Source organism: Coloeus monedula, assembly GCF_965178545.1.
Source record: "Coloeus monedula genome assembly, chromosome: 11".
In the NCBI taxonomy this organism is placed as follows: domain Eukaryota; kingdom Metazoa; phylum Chordata; class Aves; order Passeriformes; family Corvidae; genus Coloeus; species Coloeus monedula.
The window spans coordinates 1,878,729-1,902,548 of NC_138791.1; the positions used below are offsets into that span (position 1 = coordinate 1,878,729).

General features: G+C 50.0%; 3 protein-coding genes across 4 annotated transcripts; 1 reads left to right on the forward strand and 2 right to left on the reverse strand.

The window, feature by feature from the left end:
- Positions 1-2: 2 nt before the first annotated feature.
- MKRN2 (makorin ring finger protein 2) lies at positions 3-9,697 on the reverse strand. The gene is made up of 8 exons (XM_082288865.1): positions 9,576-9,697; positions 8,925-9,053; positions 7,777-7,931; positions 6,782-7,086; positions 5,804-6,018; positions 4,725-4,835; positions 3,560-3,704; positions 3-3,063 (listed from the first exon to the last, which is right to left on the reverse strand). Exons 1-8 carry the CDS (start codon positions 9,599-9,601, stop codon positions 2,920-2,922), a joined length of 1,230 nt encoding a protein of 409 aa, XP_082144991.1. The 5' UTR covers positions 9,602-9,697; the 3' UTR covers positions 3-2,919.
- A 54-nt stretch (positions 9,698-9,751) lies between these two features.
- On the forward strand, positions 9,752-14,523 carry MKRN2OS (MKRN2 opposite strand; the record flags this gene model as incomplete). The annotated part of the gene is made up of 4 exons (XM_082289073.1): positions 9,752-9,951; positions 11,597-11,646; positions 12,269-12,431; positions 13,822-14,523. 4 exons carry the CDS (start codon positions 9,752-9,754, stop codon positions 14,066-14,068), a joined length of 660 nt encoding a protein of 219 aa, XP_082145199.1. The 3' UTR covers positions 14,069-14,523.
- Positions 14,524-14,998: 475 nt separating this feature from the next.
- TSEN2 (tRNA splicing endonuclease subunit 2) lies at positions 14,999-22,435 on the reverse strand. Of its 2 annotated transcripts, XM_082289002.1 has the most exons (12): positions 22,032-22,435; positions 21,518-21,707; positions 20,694-20,775; positions 19,974-20,010; positions 19,085-19,589; positions 18,906-18,983; positions 18,379-18,429; positions 17,587-17,725; positions 16,861-16,897; positions 16,139-16,250; positions 15,667-15,756; positions 14,999-15,240 (listed from the first exon to the last, which is right to left on the reverse strand). In XM_082289002.1, exons 2-12 carry the CDS (start codon positions 21,689-21,691, stop codon positions 15,181-15,183), a joined length of 1,365 nt encoding a protein of 454 aa, XP_082145128.1. In that variant the 5' UTR covers positions 21,692-21,707; positions 22,032-22,435; the 3' UTR covers positions 14,999-15,180. The 2 variants fall into 2 exon arrangements, with proteins under 2 accessions (XP_082145128.1, XP_082145129.1); XM_082289003.1 differs by lacking the exon at positions 22,032-22,435 and having other exon boundaries at positions 21,473-21,604.
- Between the last annotated feature and the right edge of the window lie 1,385 nt (positions 22,436-23,820).

Consider the following 23,820-nt stretch of genomic DNA (forward strand, 5'->3'; position numbering starts at 1 on the left):
ATAAATAATAGCAGGGCAAGTAAAAACACACTTGATAAACCCCCCCATTTCCAGTCACATGACAAGGCAGTTTTTCTCCTCCTGCAGTGATGTTTCAGCAGCTCTGGGCACCCACACTGATGTGCTCTCAGGCTCTTTCCCTGCACCACTTCTGCTCGGTTTTCTCTTGCTCACTGAGGTGCAGGTGACTGTGTTGTCTTGGCTGAGCTCCATGGAGGACAGGAATAGGTGGTTGAATCTAAAAATGGCTTTTTTTAAATTGCAGTCTGGTGAACTGTGGTTATTGGGGCACGAATGGAAGCCCAGTCTGGGACTCTGCCTTCCTCTGAGTGCACAGCTCCTGGGGGCCCAGGGAGAGGTGACAGGGGCTGGCTGTGCCCTTTGGCACCTCCACCCCAAAGCTGCTGGGCAGAGTTGCTGCCTTTGCTGGGAATTGTGACAGTCCCTGTGTCCAGCTCTCCCTGTAATGCCCAAACAGCCACTGCAGCTTCACATTTGCAGCAACAAAACCCCACAGAGCTCTTGTGAAAGGGAGGAGAGCCAGACACAGAAAGAACCTCCAGTGTGTCCTCAGAATATTCTATAACAGAACAAAAAGGGTGAGACATGAATCCCTGGGTGATAACTGAGAATGACCATAAGCTTTGCTTCCTCAAAAGGAAATTGAGACTTCAAGGAGACTGTTCCATATAGTTCTGCATGGTTTTTAATAATAATCTTGATATTTGGACTGCAGGTCTCTCTAAACATTATTTATCTCTAATTTTAACTTCATTACAATAAGCTTCAAAAGGGGAAGAAAAAAAACCCAGAACAGGTAAGCTGCTTTTACTCTAACTGATTTCCCAAAAGGAACCATTAACCCATGATTTTTAAACCACATTATGCGTCTCTTGAAAAATTTAAGTATTTCTGGTTAATAGGTTTATTTTAACCAGCACTTGCTGCCCAGTTAAATGAAAGGTGCTGAGTGAAGAGCTTAGAAACTCAGACCTTGTAAGTCCCTGGGTAGCTTTGAAAAACAAGTTACCTTTTTCATTTCAGACTACTCCTTGTGGCTTCTTGGGGAGGGTGAGGGCTGAAGTATTCTGGGGTAAAAGAGTGCTTGGGTGCCCTTGAAACATCAGCTTAGTGTGTGACATGTCTCTTAGGTATAATTTGCCTTCTCCTTTGTAATTAGTGCTGACTAATTGCACTCATTGGACCTCAGAGCTTCACTGGTGCCTTCATGGGCCAGTTTAACCAAGAAGCTGGGAACTGATGCTTGTTCAGACACTGCCAAGGCCAGGCCTGACTGTGCAGTGAGCACTACTAAAAATTAACTTTAGAGGGGAAATAATGATGGGAAAGTTTAATTTCCAGGTCAGAACAGAGGGCACAGCTGGCAGGGGCAGTGCTGGGCAGAGGGCAGGAGCTCCCCTCTCACAGCTGCAGGGTCACCATCCTGACCCAGAAATGCCAACAGCAGCTGAATGGATAATCCTGGAGTCACTGCTTTGGTGCCAGTTAAAGATGTCTGAATCCCAGATTAAGGTTCCTGCTGTTCCCCTCCCAGCAGGGACCCAGATCCTGCTGTCACCAACCCCTGTTTGCCCAGCTGGCAGCAGCTTCCTGCCCAAGTCTCTCTGAATCCATTTTGCCTCATATCCCCCACCCCGATGGATCAAGATTGTGGCCATCAGCCAGTCCTGTCCCTGATCCTCAGGTGCTGATTACAGACCTTCCTGCTCTTGGCTTTTCTTTCTTACACATTTTAAAGTATTATTTTGATGCTTTTATATTGCTATAGATAATAACCAAACCAGTTACACACCTGCCTTCCATTGCACCCACACTGTTCTAAAATAAACCCCACATCTCTGTTTATATTTACAACCACTGAGCAGTGATTTACAAGGACCTGAGTCAGGCTGACAGCTCATGCTCAGGTGTGTCCAAGCTCTTACTCAGCAGCCACTTGAGTGCACACTGAATTCTTGGTTCAACTGCAAAGTTAATACAAATGACTTGGCAGAATTAACTTCTATCGGATTTTTTGCCACACAAAGAGGAATCACATTTTTAGCAAAGCCAGAATTCAGTTCTGCTAACCCAGCAGAGATGTGCATTAATCCCTCAGCCCTCCTGGGCCTTCAGCACTGCTGGGGAAAAGGTGAATGGAGGCACTGAACTGCTGCAGAGCCACTGCTGGTTCTGGGGCAGGACTCTGGCCAGCATCAGCTGCAGTTCCCAAGCTCCAGATTGTGCAGGAAGTTCAGTTTAGCTCTGCCTGTGCCACCAGGAATCAGTGCAGCTGCATTTACTTTACAGCAGGTGCTCCTGGAGCCACTCCTGACTCTGAGCACTTGAATTAGTGTAAAACAGGGGTGGGAACCTGACTGGCAGCACCTGGAGAGCCAGGCCCTGTCCGGCCCCATCCCCACACCCCCTAAGGGTGCAGCAAACTCTACTCTGAACTCCAGGTACTACTTGAGGTATAATATACCAGCTCCTTTTTAAGGAGAAAACCCTACACTGACTGTTACTCCCAGTGGGTTTTGTAGTTACACATTTAGCTGATTTAGTGAAGGAAAAAAAAACCCCAAAGCACCCAAACTCTATTTAGCAACAGTTTTTACCAGCTTAAGCTTTCACTGGACCTGTATTTACACTACCACTCAGCTCACAAGACAGCATATGTTAGGCCAGAGAGGGAGAAAACCCTCCTGGGATTAAGGGATTTTTTTTCCATGCAGCCAATTTATTTTTTTTTTTAAATATATTTTAGTCTTTTTTTGTTGCCATATAAAAACTATCTGAAAACTTTACCAGGACTGCACAAGTAACCACCAGGGCACATTTGTTCTACCTGTGCTGGAGGGAGTAAAAGCTTGGCTAATAACCAGCTGCACTGCTGGGCTCCGAGGGGCTGTGGGCTCCTCACTGGGCAGCAGTGGGATCCTCCTCAGCCCCCGAGAGGTGCATGAAGAGCTCCCCCAGCTCCGTGACCTCGTCGTCCGCGCCGGGCGCGCTCCGGCTCTCCCTGTCCTCGATAAAGTCCCACAGGCGCACGGAATTGAAGAACTGCAACAGAGAAGAAGCTGCCTGAGCACCACCCAGCCACGGTGCCAGCACAGTGCCGGCCTTGGCACTCCTCTTTCCTCTTAAAAACCAGTCACAAGTTGAGATCCCAAAGCTGGGTTTGAGCTCAGGGCTGGCAGCCAGGCTCTCGTGTCCCAGAACAGGCAGTGAGGGGACACAGCTGGGGCAGAGCTACACCAGCTGCTGAGGTTTCACCCTTTTCAGCTGCCTTATTGCCAGCACAGGAGAGGAGCTTCTGGGACTGTGGGTGGAAGCTTTAAGGGCAGAATTGCTGTGAGGAAAGGTTTGCCTTGGAAGTACTGGTTGAAAAAACAAAGCAATGATATTTCGCAGTTAAATGAGAGGCACCTTCTGTCCCCAAGATCAAACCTTTGCCCAAAGGGACATTGAAAGATGGTTTTTTCACTTGTCCTGCATGGCAGGAAACGTTCCCCAGTGGCACAGGTGCCCCTGAAATGAGGTTCTGGACACTCCTTACCCGCACCGTGCCCTCGGAGCTGAGCTGCTTCCGGGGCTTCTCAGGCTCAGCCCGGGTCCCGTCGGGATAAGCGTGCAGGTAAAGACACTTCCCTCCAAAGGGACACGTTCCTTTCCCTTGCTCAAAGTACTTGCAGGGCTTTTTCCTGAGTTGGTTAGAAGAGAGAGGGTTACTGCCTTCAGCTGAAGGGCAGGAGATGCAGTTCAGTCCCCACAGCCTCAGTGATGCTCTGGTAACACAGCCAGAGCTCTGGCCTCCCATTCCCCAGCTGAGAGCAGCCAAACAGAGGGCAAAGATCATTAAAAGGGAACAAAAACACATAAAAAAGAACAGCATCATAAATCAAATAAAATGGAGCTGCCTTAAGATGTGGGAAGTGAAGGATGTTCAAAGAACATCACCATGAGCCAAGCAATTACTGTTTTCCAGCCTATGTTGTCTCCTGCATTGCCCACCACTGAGTTTTTATGATCCAATTCCTCTCCTCATGTCCTCTGAAGGCTCTGTGCCAGTACTTTGTTAATTTAAGTTTCCCTCAGCTCTGCTGGTCACCCAAGCTGTCCTGGCTGCACAGCAGTTCCAGGGTGGGTCCTTACACAGGACCTGGGGGTGTTGGGGGCTTGTTCTGCAATGAAAAACAGCTGCAGAGGAAACTACAGGCCCAGCTCTGCCTGGTTACCTTGAAAAGAGGGAGCAGGAGAGAAGTGACAGCTTCTCAGTGCTCTGGGAAGCACAGGCCTAACACTGCAGCCAGACTGCTACTGGACAACACAAGCCCTGCAGTCCTGGAGCACTGGCTGTTTCCAGCAGGCATTACAAAAGCCACATGAATTATTATCCCACTGTTACATTTTCCTTCCCTGTTTGCTCTCCTCAGTCACCAACAACCTTCCAGGCTATTGTGGCTGAGGGATCCACAGGAGCCACATGAAGCCAATTTTGGCAAGTGAGCTGAAATAGCTTCAACATTTCTGAGCAGGGAGGCTGAATTTCTGAACTGCAATTACACAGGCACAGAGTTGAGCAGAAGTGTGAACAGAGATGAGGAGCTCTCTGCAGAATGGTCTGTAAGTACATTAAGTTTAAAAATAAAGGCTCAGCAATTCACTGAGTCTTAGAGCAGCTAAAGAACAACGTGAGGAGTGTGGGTGGTTCCTGAACTTACCCCACTCCCTGCTTAAATGCTTCAATCAGCTCATTTTTCTTCTCTTGCTCTTCCACCCAGTACACGCTGGGAATGACAAACTCGGAGATCACCCGGCACTCGGGGCAGGACCTGGAGGAACAAGACAGAGCAGAGATGCTCTGGGACCTGCCCAGACTGGAACCCTCCATAAATCTGCCACAAGCAGTGAGGATCCTCCCCAGGGAAAGGGGATGTTTGTCACCTCAGGCAGCAGACACCTCCTCCCACGTTAGCACAGCACTTTGGTGTGCATTAGTTGGGAGTTCCAGTTGGGATAACCCAGTTCAGGGCACCCCAGGGCTTGTGTTTGTTTCTGGACTTGAGCAAAAGCAAGGGAGGTTTTCTCAGTCTGCAGGAACAAACTGTGTTCTCTGAGTGCAGCAGGAAGCCAAAAACCCAAAGTAAGGTGTCTCAGCCTTTTGAAATGCAATGAGCTGATGGCCACTTCACTGAAATGTGGAGTAAAACTTGTGCAGAAAAGTCTGTTTTGGTAGAAGACTGAAAATATTTCAGTCTTCTTGAGAGATGCTCAAGAAAGGAAACTTCCCTAATTGGATGTCTTAAATTCTCTCATCTGAGGAGAACATATTTGGAACACATTTCTTGTAGAGCTAGAAGATGAAGATACTCACTCAGACACAGATAAATGTGTGGTTAGCGGGACATTTACCTGGAGCAAGCTGTAATTTAGGGGAAAATCCTGTAATTAACATACATAGGGGAAAAAAAGGAGTTCTTGGTTTTGCACAAAGGTCAGTGCAAGGGGCAGAGCTTTTCAAGGTCCCAGCTGTTGCAGAGTCCACTCTGACCACTGATCACACAATCAGACAGGGCTGAGCTGCCATGGGCCAAACTCTTCCCACAGTGGAACTGTGGAACTGTTACCAAAGGGCACCCAGTGCATCCTGCTGCTCGTGGAGGCAGCTCTCATAGCCAAGTCCTGGGCCTGGCCAGCACCTGGAGCAGGCTCTGCTGAGCTCTGTGAACATTTGCAGCTCCAGCCTCCCCTGTGAGCAGGTTCAGGCCCCTCTCAGGCCACGGCAGGTCACACAACTCACTTGATGATGGGGTTCTCGAACTGCTTGGCACATCGCCACTGGCGGATGCAGGACAGGCAGTACGTGTGCGTGCAGTTGGACAGGATCCCAAACCTCCTCTCCGAGGCTGAGGGTTTCTCATACACCACCTCCATGCAGATGCTGCACACCTTGTCCTGGCTGGCCTGGAAGGCAAAGGCCCTCTCCATGTCGTGCTCAAACGTTGCCATGCACATCTGTCACGGGAGAGAGTCACTGTGAGTGCAGCCCACCTGCCAAGCCAAAGTCCCTCTGGAAAGGATCCACTGCAGGGAAAACATGGAACACTCATCACGGGCATCATTCCTGCTTGTCACTGTCATAGCTTCATTTAAAGAACATTAAATTTAATACTATATTCCAGCCTTTCATGTTCTCTCAGCTGTCAGAAATAAAGATGCCAGGGTGCTTCATTCACCCCTTTCTGCATCTCTGTCAGGGAACAGGTATTGAATTACTTGATGCTTCAAACATCCCCAAAAAACATCTCACTGAACAGGTGCCACACTCAAGGTGTTCCTCTCATTATAATTAAGGCCACATTCATTCACCTAATTTTTACCCAGTTAAGGAATTAAGTCTCTTATTTCAGGCTTTCCTCCAGCATTTCTCATCCCAGCAGTGACAATCCACAACCCATTCACACTCCCACAGCACCGCAAGGTGAGCTGGTGACTCAGTCAGAGACCTCCAGAAGACATTCTCCTGGGAGACTTTCAGGGTGCTGTGGGAGAAGGCTGCAGGCCAGTCTCTGATGAGGATGAAGTGGAAAAAACCCCAAGTTGCTACCTGCAGTATCACTGCCAATTCAGCCCCAGATGCTTGAGCAGAGCACTCTTAGCACCTTTCTCTAGACAAGCAGTGAAACAGAAGCTCTTTGGAAGAGGCTCTTCTGCCAAAAGCACTAAGACAGCCCAAAGCCCGCCCCGAGCAGAGCAGATCTCCCAGGTCCCCCTTTACCATCTCGTGGGCCTTCCTCTGCTCCTGGTCGAAGGGGTGCAGCACCTGCAGGCCGCAGATCTCGCACAGCTCCCCGTGCAGGTAGAGGCAGCGCTCCCCGAAGTGGCAGGTGCCGGCGGCGGCGTAGGGACACAGCTGCTCCCCGGCCCCGGGGCAGCCGCCGGCGCCCGGCTCCCCCAGCCCGCTGCAGATGGCCTCCAGGTAGGAATGGGGCTTCCCCTCCTCGCTGTCCCCGGGCTCGCTGCAGCCCAGCACGGCCCCGGGGGCACCGGGCTGCTGCTTCTCCTCGCTGGAGCCGCACAGGTCTGGGAGGGACAAGCACAGGGCACGGCGCTCAGCCCCCACGGCCGGCTCCAGAGCCTTCCTCTCCAAATTTAAGGTTTTCTTCCCAATGGAATCCCATCTCTAAGCCCTTTCTGCTCATGAATCGCAGGGATTTTCCCAAGCTGCCTACTGCAGGTGTTTCCTGTTCACAGATAGACTCCAAGAATCACAGAATCATTAAGGATGGAAAAGACCTCCAAGCTCATCAAGTCCAACCTGTGAGTAGCCCCCACTCTGCCATCCAGCCCAGAGCACTGAGTGCCACATCCAGACTCTCTCTGGACACCTCCAGGGATGGAGACTCCCTTCCAATGCCTGACCACCCTTTCCATGAAAAAATTCTTCCTGATGTCCAGCCTGAACCTCCCCTGGCTTGAGGGATCAAACAGTTCCAATTGTCCTGTTGCTGACTGTCTGGGAGCAGAGCCTGACATTCCCCCCACTCCATCCTTCTCTCAGGGTGGACAAAACACTCCCAGCTCATTCCTCAGGGAGCAGAATGGAAGCAGTCACTTCAAAGGGCCATTGAAAGCGACTGGCAGGCAGAGCACCTCCGGGAAGGAGGCTCCAGCGGCTGGGGGTTCTGGCTGGCCTCGAGACTCCGATAACCCCGGGAGACAGCACCTCCCTCCCCACAGCCCCAGGGCCGAGCAGAGCAGCCTCCCACTCACTTCTGTCCCGGAGCACCAGCGTCCTCTTCTCCCGGCGGCTGCGGGTGCTGCCGGGGCCGTGCTCGGGGGGCGCCCGGGGGCTGCCCGGGGCCGCGGGGAGCGGCGGAGGCGGGGCCGCGGCTCCGCCCGGCAGCGGGAGCCTCACGTGGTCATACCTGCGGCAGGAAAAGCGGGATCACGGCTGGGCACACGCCAAACCCACCCCCAACAGCCGCTGGGACTGTGGAAACAGCCCAGTAAAATGTGGAAACACTCCAGCAGCAGAGCACGAGCAGCCGGGGAGGCAAGGGGCTGCTGCAGCGGAGCCCTGGATGTGCTCAAGTGCTACAGAATCTTCATGGGAGCAGAAATATTGCCCATCTGTTTGTGGGCCTGTACACGTGCACCAAAGTGCCCAAATTCCAGCCAAACAGCTGGAGTAAAACCACACACAGCCTGCAGCCATCACTCTGAGCCCTGGGAGTAACTCAGCCCCATTCCACAGCACCAATCCCAGGTGAGCAGCTGATGGAGGCACTGATGTCCAGCCCCTGATCCCAGTCTGGCACACGGATTAGGCAAGGCAGGGAACTCCAAGGTGAGCTCCAGGCTCCTCACCCAGCAGGGAATTCCTCCAGGAAGGAGCCAGGGGCTGCCCTGGGCCACATCCCTGAGGGACCACTGCACCAACATCAACCAATGCACAGGACTCCCTGGAGCATTCCTCTGGGAGTTTTAACCTGGAGAGCCCAGTGAAAGGTGTGGAACTGCTCAGCCTTCCCAGCAACCCAGGGGCACACAAGGAGGGCACTTTGCTCCGAGGCAGAGCTGGAAGTCCCCAGGTTTGTGCACTGGAACGTGCTGGAGGGTGGCTTGGAGCTGCACCAGGAGCTTCCACCCTCTCCGTGGCCATTCCACACGCACCTGCAGCTCTGACTGCAAGAACTGGATGGAAAACACACGTGAAACCCAGAGCCTGCTTTCGACAGAGCAAAATAATCCCTGAAACTGAGCCAGAGCAAAACCTCACTACTGGATGTGACAGCTGCTTTTGGCTCTGGCAAAACTCGCATTCAATGAATTATTTCATTCTCTTTCCTCGCTCTGTGACTGGACATGACAGGACACGAGCCCTCCTGCCCTCCCAGCGCCCAGGGAGGGAGGCTTACCTGCAGCGGGCGCCGTAGGCACACTGCCCCTTCTGGTAGTACTTGCAGATGGTGGAGGATTTGCTGCTGGACAAATCATGGGAGAACAGGCACTTGCTTCCCTCCCGACACACGCCCTGCAAGTAGTACCTGCGGAGAGGAGCAGCTGGTGAGAGCAGGCGCTGCTCCAAGGAGGAATGCTTCGGGTTGATTTGTTCCCCAAAATCATCGAGGCTGGAAAAGCCCTCCCAGACCACCGAGCCCAAGCTGTGCCCCATCCCCGCCCCCCAGCCCAGAGCGCTCCCGGCGCTCCTCGGCCCCTCCAGGGACGGGGGCTCCAACCCCCCCCGGGCAGCCCCTTCCATTATCTGATCACCCTTCCAGCGAACAAAACTGCCCCGAGGAGACTCGGAGAAGCCTTTCCACGCTGACCTCGCTTGTTTCCCCGCGGGGCCGGGACCCCGGGCGGCTTCGGGGGGAAAGCGCGGGGCCGGGGCCGCGCCGGGCGGGGGACAAGGGTGACCCAGGCGGCATCCACGACCTCCAGCTCGGCGCGGACCGGCCCCGGGGGAGTGTGGGGGAGTGCGGGGGGCTGTGAAGCCGTCCGGCAGGGGCTGAGGGGGTGCGTGCGGGCCGCGCGGGGTGTGAGGGGTGCGGCCGGGCCGCGCTCACCTGCACGTCACCTGCTTGGTGCTCATCGTGCCGCCGCACCGCCGGGCCCGGCCGGCTGCTCACGCCGCGCACCGAGGTTCCGCGGCGCGCGGGGGAGGGCGGGGCGCGGCCGTGGCGCCGCCCCGAGGCCGCGGCTCTGTTTCCGCCCGGAAGCTTTGTGCCGGCGCGCCGGGGCCATGGCGCTGCTGCGCGTGCGCCACTGCCGCGCGCTCCTGTACTGCCGGCGCGCGCCGCCAGCGCGCTGCCCCGCGTGCGGCGGGGACCTGCGCGCCGCCGGGCTGGCCGCCGCGCCTGTCCGCCTGCCCTGCCCCTTCCGGCACGGCCACGGGCAGCCCCGCGCCTTCCTCATCAGGCCCAGCCGCGGCACCTTCCTGCAGTAACCGCCAGGGGGCGCTGCGGGAGCGGGGAGCGGGGAGCGGCAATAACTCGGGAATGGGGAATAATGGGGAAGAATGGGGAAGAATGGGGAAGAATGGGGAAGAATGGGGAAGAATGGGGAAGAATGGGGAAGAATGGGGAAGAATGGGGAATAGGGAATAATGGGGAAGAATGGGGAAGAATGGGGAAGAATGGGGAAGAATGGGGAGTAATGGGGAGTAATGGGGAGTAATGGGGAGTAATGGGGAGTAATGGGAAAGAATGGGAAAGAATGGGAAAGAATGGGAAAGAATGGGAAAGAATGGGAAAGAATGGGAAAGAATGGGGAATGGGAAATAATGGGGAATAATGGGGAAGAATGGGAAATAATGGGCAATAATGGGGAGTAATGGGGAGTAATGGGGAGTAATGGGGAATAATGGGGAATAATGGGGAATGGGGAAGAATGGGGAAGAATGGGGAATGGGAAATAATGGGGAATAATGGGGAATAATGGGGAATAATGGGGAGTAATGGGGAGTAATGGGGAATAATGGGGAAGAATGGGGAAGAATGGGGAAGAATGGGGAAGAATGGGGAATAATGGGGAATAATGAGTAATGGGGAATAATGCGGAATAATGGGGAATAATGGGGAATGGGGAATAATGGGGAATAATGGGGAATAATGAGTAATGGGGAATAATGGGGAATAATGGGGAGTAATGGGGAAGAATGGGGAATAATGGGGAAGAATGGGGAAGAATGGGGAAGAATGGGGAAGAATGGGGAAGAATGGGGAAGAATGGGGAATAATGGGGAATAATGGGGAATAATGGGGAATAATGGGGAATAATGGGGAATGGGAAATAATGGGGAATGGGGAATAATGGGGAATAATGGGGAATGGGGAAATAATGGGGAATAATGGGGAATAATGGGGAATAAATAGGGAATGGGAAATAGGGAATGGGAAATGGGGAATGGGAAATGGGGAATGGGAGTGGAAATAGGGAATGGGAGCGGAAATAGGGACTGGGAAATGGGGAATAGGAAATGGGGAATGGGAGGGGAAATGGGGAATGGGAAATAGGGAGTGGGAGCGGAAATAAATAGGGAATGGGAAATAGGGAATCGGTGCAGAAATAGGGAATGGGAGGGGAAATAGGGAGGGAAGGAGAATGGGAGGGGAATAGGGAGGGGAGGGGAAATAGGGAGGGGGAATGGGGAATGGGAAGGGAAATAGGGAGGGAAATAAGGAATGGGAGGGAACTAGGGAGGGAAGGGGAATGGGAAATAGGGAATAGGGAATGGGAGGGAAATAGGGCGGGGAGGGGAATGGGGAGGGAATGGAAATGGGAGGGGAAAAAGGAGGTCACTGGGAGGGAATGGGGAAAGAAAAGGGCAGGGAAATGGAAGAAGAAAGGGAAGGGAATGGGAATGGGGAGGGCAAAGGGCAGGAGAAGGGAAGGGAAAGGAAAGAGAAGGGGAACGCAAGGGGAAGGAAAATGGAACGGGCAGGGAAGGGGGCAGGAGGGGGAAGGGGAAGGGACGGGGCAGGAACGGGGATCCCGCCCGTTCTGGGAATGCAGCCCCTTTTCCAGGCGTCGGTGGAGCCGTGCGGGGCCGTTCTGTCCCTCAGCAGCCCCTCTGCTCCTCTTGCAGGGGCTACGACGGGCACTCCGACCTGCACGTTGGGATCACCAATTCCCAGGGTAACCAGCACCCTGGGGCCCCTCCCACACCCCGGCAGGAGCCAGCTCAGCCCCGTGTCCCCTCCAGTCAGCCCAGATGCCACCCGTGCTGCCCTGCAAATGCCAGCTCGGAATATCCTGGGATCGGGCACTGGGAATGATCTCACCTTGCAGCAGAGCTCCAGAGCAAATCCATTCCCCTGAAGGGGCTGAACAGGCATTGAAAAGAATAAACATGTGCCTTCCAGCCCGAATGAACTGCTAGGCCTGCTTTAAAGGAATTATGGGAAGGTTTGAGTTCCACACAGTTTTTGGTAATTCTAAAAACACCCCTAATTAAAAAACATTTTTAAAAGTCCTACTGGGTTCTCCCTAGAGTAGGCCCACCCTGCAAAACATCATTCCAGATGTATATTTAATACAGTCAAATTTGAGGGTTAAAAATGAAGCCTGATTGTCCTTAAATTGCTCTGATTATCAGAAGAGCAAAACTTTTTTTCAAACCACGCTGTGAAAATGAGACCAGGTCTTTGCTGGAAGCCAGGAGTGCATTTCCTACTCAGCTGATGGGAAGTGAAGTCACAAAAACACCCCAAAAAGGGCTGTGTGTGTGTCCCCCAGCGCCCCATTGCTGTGTTTCCAGGCGTGGTGTACAACTATGACCAGGAGGGTGTGCACAGGGCTGGCAGTGGCTGGGAGCAGTGCATCAGCATCCCCCTGGTGCAGCCGGACATGTCGGAGCTCCTGCAGCAGTGGGATGACCTCCTGGAGGAATTTTCCTTGGAAGAGGCCTGGCTCCCTCACAGGTGTGTAGATGACAGTCTGGGGTGTGTTTGGGATGAACTGGGCTGGTTCCTCTCGGACCCCACAAGGTGTGGGGGTCATTCAGAGCTTGGTGTCCTTCAGGACACACATTCCTGACAGCCCCAGGATCGCCCTCAGCGTGCCCTGGCTGGACAGAGTGTTCTGAATTTTAAGTAACAAACTCATCTGCTAGGCACATGAAAGCTCTAAACCAAGAGGGGCTTTAGGGAATTTTGCATTAAGCACTCAGTTCAATGACACAGTACCTGCACGCTGCTGAGTACAAAAGTCCAGGCACAGCTCCATAATTGTTTTTCTAGGTTTCAGGAGTTTGAGTTGTATTTGCATTTGAAGGCTGAACACAGTGATGGGATTCTTGCCCAGTTCTAATATCCAGATGATATTTCTGTTGTCAGTGGTGAGAAATGGGAAACCAGGCTGGTTTCCAGCTCTGCTGGGGACAGAGCAGCTCTCCAGGAAAACACCAGTCCTGGGATTCTCCCTCAGTAGGAGCAGCTGTAACACAGAGCCTGCCTGGCTTTCACTGAATAAATGTAACCATAATATAAAAGAAAAAAAGAAAACATCAAATCAAAAGCATTTTTTAGCAATTCTCTATGTGCTGACTATAAAATTTCAGGGATCATACATTACCCCCCTAAAGGAGATGGAAGAATTTAATTTAGAAAAGAATTTTTAGATGTTTACAGAGTTGGTAAAGCCAACAGGATTTGTGTTACTTTTACAGTTCCCAGTAGTACTAAAACTGACTTGACATCAAAAAATCGCTGGCAGGAGGTGGAGAGATGTGTGCATCCCTTCTCCAAGCTTTGGTTTCCATCTGCCACCCCCTGACACAGTGACCTACTTTTTCTACAACCAGACCAATGGCCACTGAACTGAAAACCAAACTCTTTTAATTAAATCCTCTGCTTATTTTTTCAATGGACAGGAACTGCACTAAACTAATCCTGTAACTCCTTTGGGTTCAGGCCAAGCCTGATTCTGATTTTCTAGATAGCTCTTCACTTACTGAAGGATAGTAGAGAACATCACAGATAGAAGGAACTGGATTTTAAATGAGCTCCCACACACCCGTGGTGGCACACAATTAACTCTGGGGCTGCAGGAAAGAGTTGGTAACAACAGGTGAAAGAGCAAAGGGTAACAAGGTAAAAGCCAAATAAGGATAAAAAAAAAGAACTCATTTTTGTCAAATCTTGCAGCCCTGAGAATAAAACTGAGAGAGTTCCCTGGCTGGGAAGTACCGCTTGTGATGAATGGAATCTATTGAACCAGTGGGATCAAGGGGAAGCTCGTGGAGAGCTTTCCTTGAGTAAGCATTCCCCCTGAGTGGTGAGGCGTGCCCTTGCTGAGCAGCTGTTTCCCCAGGTACGAGGAGCAGCAGCACAACTGCTACACCTTCGCCCTGGCCTTCGTCAACCGCGTCCGGCAGGGCCGGGGCCGGGAGCCCCTGAGCAAGGCCCAGTTCACCGAGAGGTTCCTGATCCCCCACACCAGGGAGGCCTCCAGGTACCTCACCCTGCACCAGGAGCTGGCACACAGCGACTGCTACGTCGTGCCCCTGCCCGAGCAAGAGCAGGACAGCGGGGCTGGAAACGACACCTTGCTGGAGTAGGACAGCAGCCATGGGAAAGGAAGGGTTAAAGCTCCACATCTCAGGGGTTAGGGCTGAATGTTGTTAAAAACACCATTAACTTTATCCAGCTCCTCAGGGAAGGATCAGGAGACTGAGCTTGTGCATTTCAGTGAATGAATGTACACATACAATGTACACAGCACAGAGAATTTCCATGGGAACTACTCCTATGCAAAAATCTTTCCTGATTTAACACTCACTGTGTGCTCTGTTCTGCAAAGACACTTCACACCAGAAATCAGGACTGCTGTGGAATTCAGGGCTTTACAAATGAACTGTGGGAACTTCAGCTGCAGCAAACCTCAACGGCCTTTTCCTGCTGCAATTGTTTACTGATGAGTAAAAAAAGGGAGCCTGCTGGTGTGCTGCTGAAATCCCCAATCCCTATCTGACTGCAGATTCACTGTTATTTTCCTTTCCTGTAATTACTAATAAATACAACAACAAATAAATCCAGCTTCTTTGCCAGTCAGATTTCTTTTCCATTCTGAACTGCATGGTGAAGCAAGGAAGCCAAGGCTGAATTCACATGTGTGAATTCCTGAGTGTGAAGTGCAAATCCCAAGGGAAGCAACACATCTCACCCTGACGGGGAAAGGCACCCAACACCTGATTCGGCCACAGAATAAATTTAAATCCTTGCACATTCTGGGAGGAGCTCCTCAATTCTAAGCTTATGATTATGAAAATAAGTTCCAGGGTCCAGGCACCCAACTGCAACAACCGAACCTCTCCCCAAATCCAAATTTGTGCAACTTCACCAAGACTGTGCAGTCAGGTTTATGGTGCCATAATACCAGAAATACTGTTCCTAATGACTGCAGCGTAGCCACCACTCAAACATACACCTTTTTATCTTTTATATTTTGAGTTGGGACACAGCTTTAATTTTTTCCCTTTCATCTGTTCAGTTACATTTTACAGTACAACATTCTCTCCAGTAAACATGATACAACTCATTTTAAATAGCATTATACACACCAAGTGAATATGTTGGTAGAAAACCTTCTGAGGCAACAGTTCATCATGAGATCAGGTAAAAAACAACAAGAAGTGATTTTATAAAAGTGAGTTTTTTCTTGTGCAGTCAGTTAAAATTCATCCTGTTCACTGCGCTCACGGGAAGAAACCCAACGAGTAACGATCAGTTCCTGAAATAAAACCCAGCAATTATTATGGGAAAAAAACCCCAAAGCTACAGATAACCAGTGAGGGATAGGGATTAGGTCTGTAAAATTGATTGTATTACATGACCATTGAGAAATTTTAGTAGATGACTGCGTTTGTTCCTGAACTCTCACACATTTCTCCATTTATTTCTGAACGTGAAACACATGTTCAGAAATAAACAAACATACCTCCAGAGGTATTCCTGTTTCCCCAGGCAAATGCTTACATGCACAGCAACATTCAGATTAGGAGATTTTTAAGTTTTTAGAGAGCCTGCAATGCACTTTTCATGACTTGGGGCATGAAGGAATTTAATTTTATTGCAGCCATGTGTGCAAAACCCAAATCAAGCCAAAGAACAAGGAACAGTTCTCCCAAGGAGCTGCAGAAAGGCAGGAACCACTCACCTGAACCTTGATTCTCTTCATACACTCTGGGGTTGACATCTCCTCTGCAGTCATGTCAGAAGGTCTGATCAAATAGCAGAGCATGAGCTCCTGCAGGCAGCCAGGAAACACAGGAATTTCAGTGGATTATGGAAGCACCGTGAAGCTCACACAGAAAATCTCAGGGAAATTTCAGTCTCACTGCTCAAAAGAAAATCCTGGGAGGTGGAAAGGGCTTTAAAAACAGAAGTGGCCATCAGGAAACAAGTGTCCCTCAGGTCTTTTTGCTGTTTCTCACACAACTTTTAACACTCCTACAGGTGGCAGAACTTTAATAATAATGATTTAATAATAATTCTTCCAGGATTCACCTGGATATTGAAAAAGGACACTTCTCTCCCTACTCATATTGTTCAGCCTCAAACTCCCTGCGCCTTTGGAGTGGAACTGCACATGAATCACTCCAAAGCTGTTTTTACCCCAGCACTTGTACCTTAGAAGCATTTGCAGTTGTTCTGTTCAGCCCAGACAGGGACATCCAGCTGAGGGGTCTGCGAAGGGAACCTTCAAAATTATCATCCACCAACTCAGCAATGACAGAGTAACTGGAAGACACAGCAGGCAGGACAAGTCACAGAGAGGAAATTGCCATTTTCTGAAGAAAACTCAGGAACTAGAGGCTAAGAACTGGCATTAAACAATCTGCCAGCTTGCAGGTAGCAAGTTGAAATTCAGTCTTTTTCTGTAAGGAAGAGAGGAGAAATACTGAAGTTGTGGATATGCCAATGGCACCTTCCCTCCCCACCCTTCTGATGTTTGTGGCATTCTCTTTGTTAATGCCGAGCTGACATTTATAACCAATTTATTATCTAGGACTTCAACCTGACTAGCCAACAAATAAAGACAATTATCATCCCTTAAAAGTTCTCCCAAATCATATCAATTACCCAGACCATATATTTTTCTAAGTCAGCATTAATAAATCCAATTATTTTCCTGAGTGCATCATCATCTACAACTTGTAATTTTTAATGCCTGTTATTTAAAATCAAAGACATGGTGTCACTTAGTACTCTGCTAGAAGAAATCTCACATTCCTAGCTGGCAGCATATTTTGAGTGATGAATCTGTGCTTAACCAGTGAAGATTCTAAATTGGTGTGAGTGGAATTTAATTTGAAGCAAAGGAATGAGGCAGAAACATTGAGTGTCAAACCTGGCGTGGTAGAAGGGGGGCCCTTTTCGATACAGCACTGAAATGAAAGAGAAACACCTCAGTTAGATCAGAGTTCCAGTGAGTTTAATACCAGGGCCCATCAATATTGTCACATTTCTGCTGCAGTAACAGGCATTACTGCACTGTTTATGCTGACATGAGCTAAATGGAGTTCTTAATTACTTTGCAAGGACTCCACTAATTATTTCTGTAATCTTAAAACCCCCGACCATTAATGACAAAAAACAAGTCCCTTCTCCCTCTCCCTCCAAAAACCCATACAGAGAAAGAGTCTTAGCAGTAAATTCAGCACAAGTCCAGCTTCTATTGAATGGGATGAATGATGTGCATGAACTTTGATGTGAGTTGGGATCTGAATTCAAACCTGTTACTCTAGAGACTGTCACATTAGCACTGCAGAAAATGTGTTTAGAAGGGGACAGAGAAAGTTGGGAAGGGAATTTCAGTGCAATCCTGTAGGAATTATGAACCTCATGAAGCAAACCAGACCTTCCAAGCTGTCTCTTCAGCAGCTGGATATGGGATGTTCCTTTCCACTCACATCCCAACTTCACTGCTAACCCCAAACGTCCTTCACCAACTGCAAGCAGCAAAGGCTGCTCCAGTTCTGCAGCTCCTCATTGAATTCCTCTCTGGGCCTGGAGTTCTGCCTTGCCTGAAGGAGGAGTGAGCTGGAAACGATCCCATTTTTGGGGAGGTACTCACAGAGATCCGTGCCATACTTCAGCCCCACCTTGGGCACCCAGCCCTTGCCCCTGAAGTAGTGATAGGCCATGTAGGTGGTTTTGAAGTCAGGCTTCACCTCACTGAACACTTCCCACAGCTTCACAATGCTCAGGGGCTCCTGAAAACCACACAGCAAGGTCACTGCATTGATATAAACCAGTCATGCTCTGCTACACACAGCACTGCAGCCAAACACCAAATATCACAGCAGCCAAATACCAAACTCCCCAGGCAGCTGCACACAGCATCAACTACAGGCAGTAAAGCACAGAATCCCTAAAAACAAGACAGGAACCTGGTACTCCACTTTGTGGGTCTTTTAGGCAGCTCACAATCAGTCCCATAACACCCCTGTTTAAAGGAAAGCCTGATAAATCTTAAACTAAAAGCACAGGCTTGAACTACTGTCATTTCATGAATAATAGTTCAATAGAATTAATGTTTCAAATTCCAAGGGATTTTGCCATTTCAGGTAGGACTATTCACCATATTATTTCTCCCACATTTCCTGCCTAAGTTACAACAAAAATCCTTTCTCAACAGACAGACTGTGCTTAATTATATTTGTCTTGGTAAACTTAAAGCTTTCAGACCTGTATTTCCTAAACATAAATACCATTACTTGTAAGAAAATCGTCCCAATACTCTGTTTGATGTTTCCTCCTCCAGAATTAACAGCATAAATCACTGCCATATAGGTAAAGATTTCAGACCAAACCATATCCAGAGGAAGAGTATCCCCAGTAACCCAAAATTAATTCAATCTCTTACCTCACCATAATAAATACTTAAACATCCCAGGGCATACACCAAGAAAAAAGCCTGAAAAAACCAAACAGATTAAGTTTAACTCATAGCTACATTCCTCCTGTGGTTTATACACAAAGCCTTGCAAGAACAAAGGCTTAATTAATTAATTAATTTTCTACATCATCCCTACTGAAGGCATGGTGTTAAAATTAACACATAATATATTTAGAAGCAGCACTACTGAAACAGGATTCATATAAACATTATGTTCCCGGTATTTCTATATTTAAGTCCTGCCACTGGTCTCTCTGGCAGTGGGATTATTCATCTAAAGCAAATGGGATTGGACCCTTACTATTTTTTAATCATCTCATGTAATTATCACAGGTTATCCAAGCTAAGTTTAATGACTAAGACAATGCAAGTACTTAGGAGCCACAGGAGGACCCTGCACTCTAGAAACAGGTATTAAATGACATTGTAACATAGATCAATGTTTGCTTTTTCATATGAAAAGCAAACCAACTTGCACTGTGCTTGACACATACCTCTTCCAAGCTGAGTTGTAAGTACTCAAAAATCCTAAATGGGTTTTTTCTGCATACTAATACTTCCTTCTTGACAAGCTACAAGAAAAATTTACTGTATTACTAAAATGTTAAACTGGAAAAAATACTGAATTTGGAAAGCAGCTTTTCTAAAAGATGAGGATCCTCTTTTTCCTTACATTTCCTTGTGCACGAGTGGAGTCATCTTCCGGACAGGAGCTTCCTTCTTCCTCCTCTTGCACCAGCACATACTCCAGAGCACATTCCCTCAAGTCCATCCCCTCCCAAGCCCTCTGCTCAGGGCTCTGCTTCCCCTCGCAGCCACAGAGCACAGGAAGGTCCCTGTGGCAGGATCCTTCAGCCATTTCTCTGGAATCCCCTTGCTCCTGGTCCCTGGAGCCACTCCCAGGATCCATGGCTGCATCTCCTCCCTCGTCGGAGCCCCCGTTCTGACCCTCAGGACTTTGGGCTCCTTCACTGCCAGCAGATTGCCTGCACGGTTCTGTATTTTCTGTGTTTGGGCCCACGCTGGTGCAGCTGTCTCCAGTTTGTTCAGCCCCATCCTCTCTGGAGAAGGGCAGCCCCAGGGGCTTGGTGTAGCTGTCCAGGATTTTGGTGACGGAGCAGTCGTCGAGGCCCTGCTCCTGCAGGACACTTTTAGCCCACTGCACACGGCGCTGGTACCTGGGGAATGCAATAAATGAGGAATTCCAGGGATTACATCCTTTAATTAACACCTAAAACCCTGGAGGTTCAGCACAGTTCACAGACACACACCAGCAGTTACTGTGCACAAATGTGCACAGGTAATTACCCACACCATGCATGCACTCAGCCTTGGCTTCTATTCAGCACTAATACCTGCAAGCTTACATGAAAAACCACCCTGAAATCATCCCCTACCCTATTTCTACTTCTTCTAATGAGATTTATAAATGAAATAATGAGAAAACAGAAGCAAGTCACCCTCATTATTTATACAGCCAACAATCTGAAAGCCAGTAAGAGAAATATAAACAAGAGTAATCTGTTTCCTAAAAACACCAAGAAAAAAGCAAATTAACTTACTTTTGAGATGTAATTATGGGCATGTCTGTGTTAACACCTGTTAAATAAAGAAAAATCCTACATTGTTTCATCAATATAAAGATGGTTTTGTGAGATTCTGATCACTGAGATGGTAATTATCCCCCTTTTTCAGTCCTCAGTGCCATTTTGGTCCCACTTTTCAAGCAGGGCCACAGCAGAACCAGAGAAGGTACAGAGGTAACAGCATGCACAAGAGAACAACTAAATACACTGTTTTCCTCCAGGCAATTATGGAGGGATGTGATAAAATCCACTGATGTCCACTGGGACTTCATTGTCATGGAAGAGAAGAGTAAGGAATGAGTCTTCCTATAAACAGGCAAGAGCAGACTGGGTGTAACTGGCTACAACCAGATTGAAAACTTTACAAATCATCCCCTTATGATTTCAGGGACATCAAAATCTGCAGATTAAACCCCAGGAAAACAGGGGAAAGAAAAGTCCCAGGATGGTCCTTTTACTTCAGACTTCCCAAGCAACAACTCAGTGAAGATTTAGGAGAATGCACTAAGGAATTATCCATGTGGATTTCATATTCTTGGATTTTCCTTGGCACAAGAGATGGGGAGAGAGATACCCTCAACCTGATCCAGCAGATTATTCTTCTGCAGGTAATTCATAAAAATACACCTTCAATGAGTGAGGAAAGGTGAGGAGAGCTACCAGAGCAGTGATGAGGTACAAACAGGCCCCATTTACCTCTCCACTTGGCCACCAGCAGAGGATCTGAAATGCTGAACACTGGCCGACTCCTGGAAAGGATCCCTTTTCCAAAGTAGCCCTACAAAGGACAGGAAAAACCCCTAATTATCTCATGGCACAAAAATGAACTTCTTTCCCAGTTACAAAACTGAGATCAGCTGGACCAAACAGCTGAACTCCTGCAGCATTTAAGCTCTGCCTAAAGCTTGTCTGGCTGCTCGTAACTGGTTCAGTATTAAAACACCTGATTTTACCAAGGGTTTAAATCCCATTTAGCCTGGAGAGTGTTGGGTCTTTTTCCTGAATTCTGAATATTTGTCAGCCAAAACCTCCCAGCAAATGTTTGAAAACAACACCTGAAACCAAAGAGATACCACTGCACTAGAATGCTGCTGAAATGGTACTCAGACACAAAAAACTTAACACAGATTATTGTACACAGGAATAAATCACTCTGAAGTTAAAAGAATCATACAGGCATTTATAAAACATCAATATTTCAACCTCCTGAGCTTTAAAAACACGAAAATGCTTTGAAAAGTCGCATGAAATCTTGAAAGGAGACATAAACATGAAGGCTTTGCAGCTGTTTCTTAGCTCACAATACCACTTAATGCCAAAATTTACTTGCTTGGATAAGAAAGACTTTTCACATTTGATAAAGAATAAACTTTTTGTATTGATTTCAGGAGAGAAGGGAAATAAGGAGAATCACAGGAGGTTGAAGGGGCAGGAAAGCATAATGGCAGCAGATTTGAACCAGTATTATGTTTTACCTGCATTTAAAACACTACAAATATTGTGCTAACAGGGTGCAGCACCTTGTTGTAGAGCTGTTCAATATCCTCTGGGTTCCTCACAATCACATTGTTGTTAATGATCTCAGCCTGGCATACTCTGAAATCCTTCCCCCCTACATCCACAGGAAAGGGAGCCTCGTACGACTCAAAAACTCTTCTTTTCCTTCTTGGGGGGTGAAATACTGCTTCTGCCATTTCCTAATTTTTCCTCCTAAAAAGTGGAAACAAAAGATTTAACACTCAGGAGTTAAGGTTCACCCATTTTTCTGTGTTTCAGCAAGACCCCCTCTGCAGTAGCAAATTCTCAATGGATCCTGCAGGGTAACAGAGGTTCAATTCTGTAACTCTGACACCAGACAAACACAGGCACGGGTGTGCTGGAGATCTCTGATGTGGCCTGGGGCATCCCCTGCAGAGCACACAGGGATGCTCCTCAGCTAAGAGCTTATGAGGGAAACTCCAGTAAATAAAGGAACAAAGTACATTCAGGAATAAAGCAGAGGTATGAGCACAAAAGCAGACACCACACAAGTACCTAAATATGAACCGTTCTGAACAGTCTGAGCTCCCAGGAGCGTTGGGACAGCGCTACCAGGGATGCCCAGGGTGGGGTTGTTGGGGTGTCTGTGCAGAGCCAGGAGCTGGACTGGATGACCCCTGAGGGTCCCTTCCAGCTCGGGAGATTCCGTGACTCTATGAATCAGGGAATAAATTCTGCAGTTAGAGCCGTGGCCTGGCAGGATTCTCTGCCTTAAACCGGGATCCGCTTTGCCAAGGGACGGCGGGCTAGGGATCCACACCGGGCGGGCCGCAACGTGATGGGGACCGGCAGGACCCGCAGCCGGACCCCGGGGCGGTACCGGAGAGTTCCCGGGTGTCCCTGTGGGTTCGGACGGGCAGTGCCCGGTCCCGGGGTGTCCCTGTGGGTTCGGGGAGACCGAGCCGAGCCGTTCCCGCCGCCCGCGCCCGCCACCCACCGCCACCGTCACCCTCAGCGCCGCGCCGCGACTGCGCCTGCGCACGGAGCCCGCGTGAGGGAACAGCCCGGCCCCGAGCCCGCCCGGAGCCCGCCCCGAGCCCGCCCGGAACCCGCCCCAGCCTCGCCCCGAGCCCGCCCCGAGCCCGCCTCAGCCTCGCCCCGAGCCCGCCCCGAGCCCGCCTCAGCCGAGCCCCGAGCCCGCCCCGAGCCCGCCCCGAGCCCGCCCCAGCCTCGCCCCGAGCCCGCCCGGAGCCCGCCCCGAGCCCGCCTCAGCCGAGCCCCGAGCCCGCCCCGAGCCCGCCCCAGCCCCGCCCGGGGTCCCGCCTCGCTCCATCCCCGGTCCTGGTCCATCGCCGCCGTGCGGGCCCGGTCCCGCCGGCAGCGGCTCGCTCGGGCGCCCCGCCCTGGCAGAGATGGGGACGCGGTTTCCCGGCCCCGCGGTGCGGGACACGGGCCGGCCCCGGTTGCCGGCCCCGAGCGAGGGATGCTCCCGGCAGGGAAGGACAGGGAATGCGCTCCCGGCGGGGAAGGACAGGGAATACGCTCCCGGCTCCGCTGCGGTGCTGTCCCCTGTCCCCGCCGGGGCTGCGGTGATGTACCCCCGGGGAGAAACCCGGCGCTGGCGGCTGTAGCGTGACCAAGTGAGAGAAGCTCTTGGAGGGAGCGATGAGCTCCACGAGGAGGGGCAGGAGACACACGGGGAGATGATTTCTCAGCGGTGTTGGGGAGGCAGGGACAATGTTCCACTCATTTGGCTCCGGAACAAACCCCGTGGCTCAGTGGCCGCCCGGGACAAGGCACCGTTGTCCCACCAGGTGATGCTGATCCTGCAGCTCAGAGCCAGCTCGGGAGGACTTGCTTGTGTAACTGTAAAATAAAAGCACCTGAATAAAATACAAAGCATTTTCACTATTTAGGACCCGACAGCCTTTTTTCTACCAGCTTGAACCTTGCTCATCAAACCCGCAGTCACGCCTTCACCCACGACACACCTGTTTTGAGGTTACCCTGTGAGGTGCCACTGTCACACAAAGAGGATCAAGACAATTTGGCTCTTGGAATGCAGACTCTCATCAGAGAATTCTGATTGCCAACAGAGATCAGTGAATTCCCTGATGAAAAGTTGTAATAATACATCGTTCTTAGGAGGTGTTTTATCTCTCATTCCTGTTTTTTATGGTGAGCCAAAGGGCAGGCAATAGTGGTTACAATTATTGCACAAAACATGAGGATACTAAGCTTGTGCTCTTGCAGTTGTTGCCTACAGAGTTTTACTTTATACATCAGCTCAGGACTGTTAATTTGTTTTGATGTTGATTCACATAAAACGTGTTGAAGCCAAACC

Bases quoted from the DNA above. Each gene is read 5' to 3' on its own strand.
- MKRN2 (XM_082288865.1), bottom strand. From the start codon at position 9,601: ATGAGCACCAAGCAGGTGACGTGCAG. The intron at 9,054-9,575 runs GTGAGCGCGGCC...TCCTCTCCGCAG, and splicing joins ACCAAGCAGGTGACGTGCAG to GTACTACTTGCAGGGCGTGT. The intron at 3,705-4,724 runs GTAAGTTCAGGA...TAACCAACTCAG, and splicing joins GCATTTAAGCAGGGAGTGGG to GAAAAAGCCCTGCAAGTACT.
- TSEN2 (XM_082289002.1), bottom strand. From the start codon at position 21,691: ATGGCAGAAGCAGTATTTCACCCCCCAAGAAGGAAAAGAAGAGTTTTT. The intron at 20,776-21,517 runs GTGCTGCACCCT...TGTCCTTTGTAG, and splicing joins TTGAACAGCTCTACAACAAG to GGCTACTTTGGAAAAGGGAT. The intron at 15,241-15,666 runs GTGAGTGGTTCC...GTTTTATTTCAG, and splicing joins TGAAGAGAATCAAGGTTCAG to GAACTGATCGTTACTCGTTG.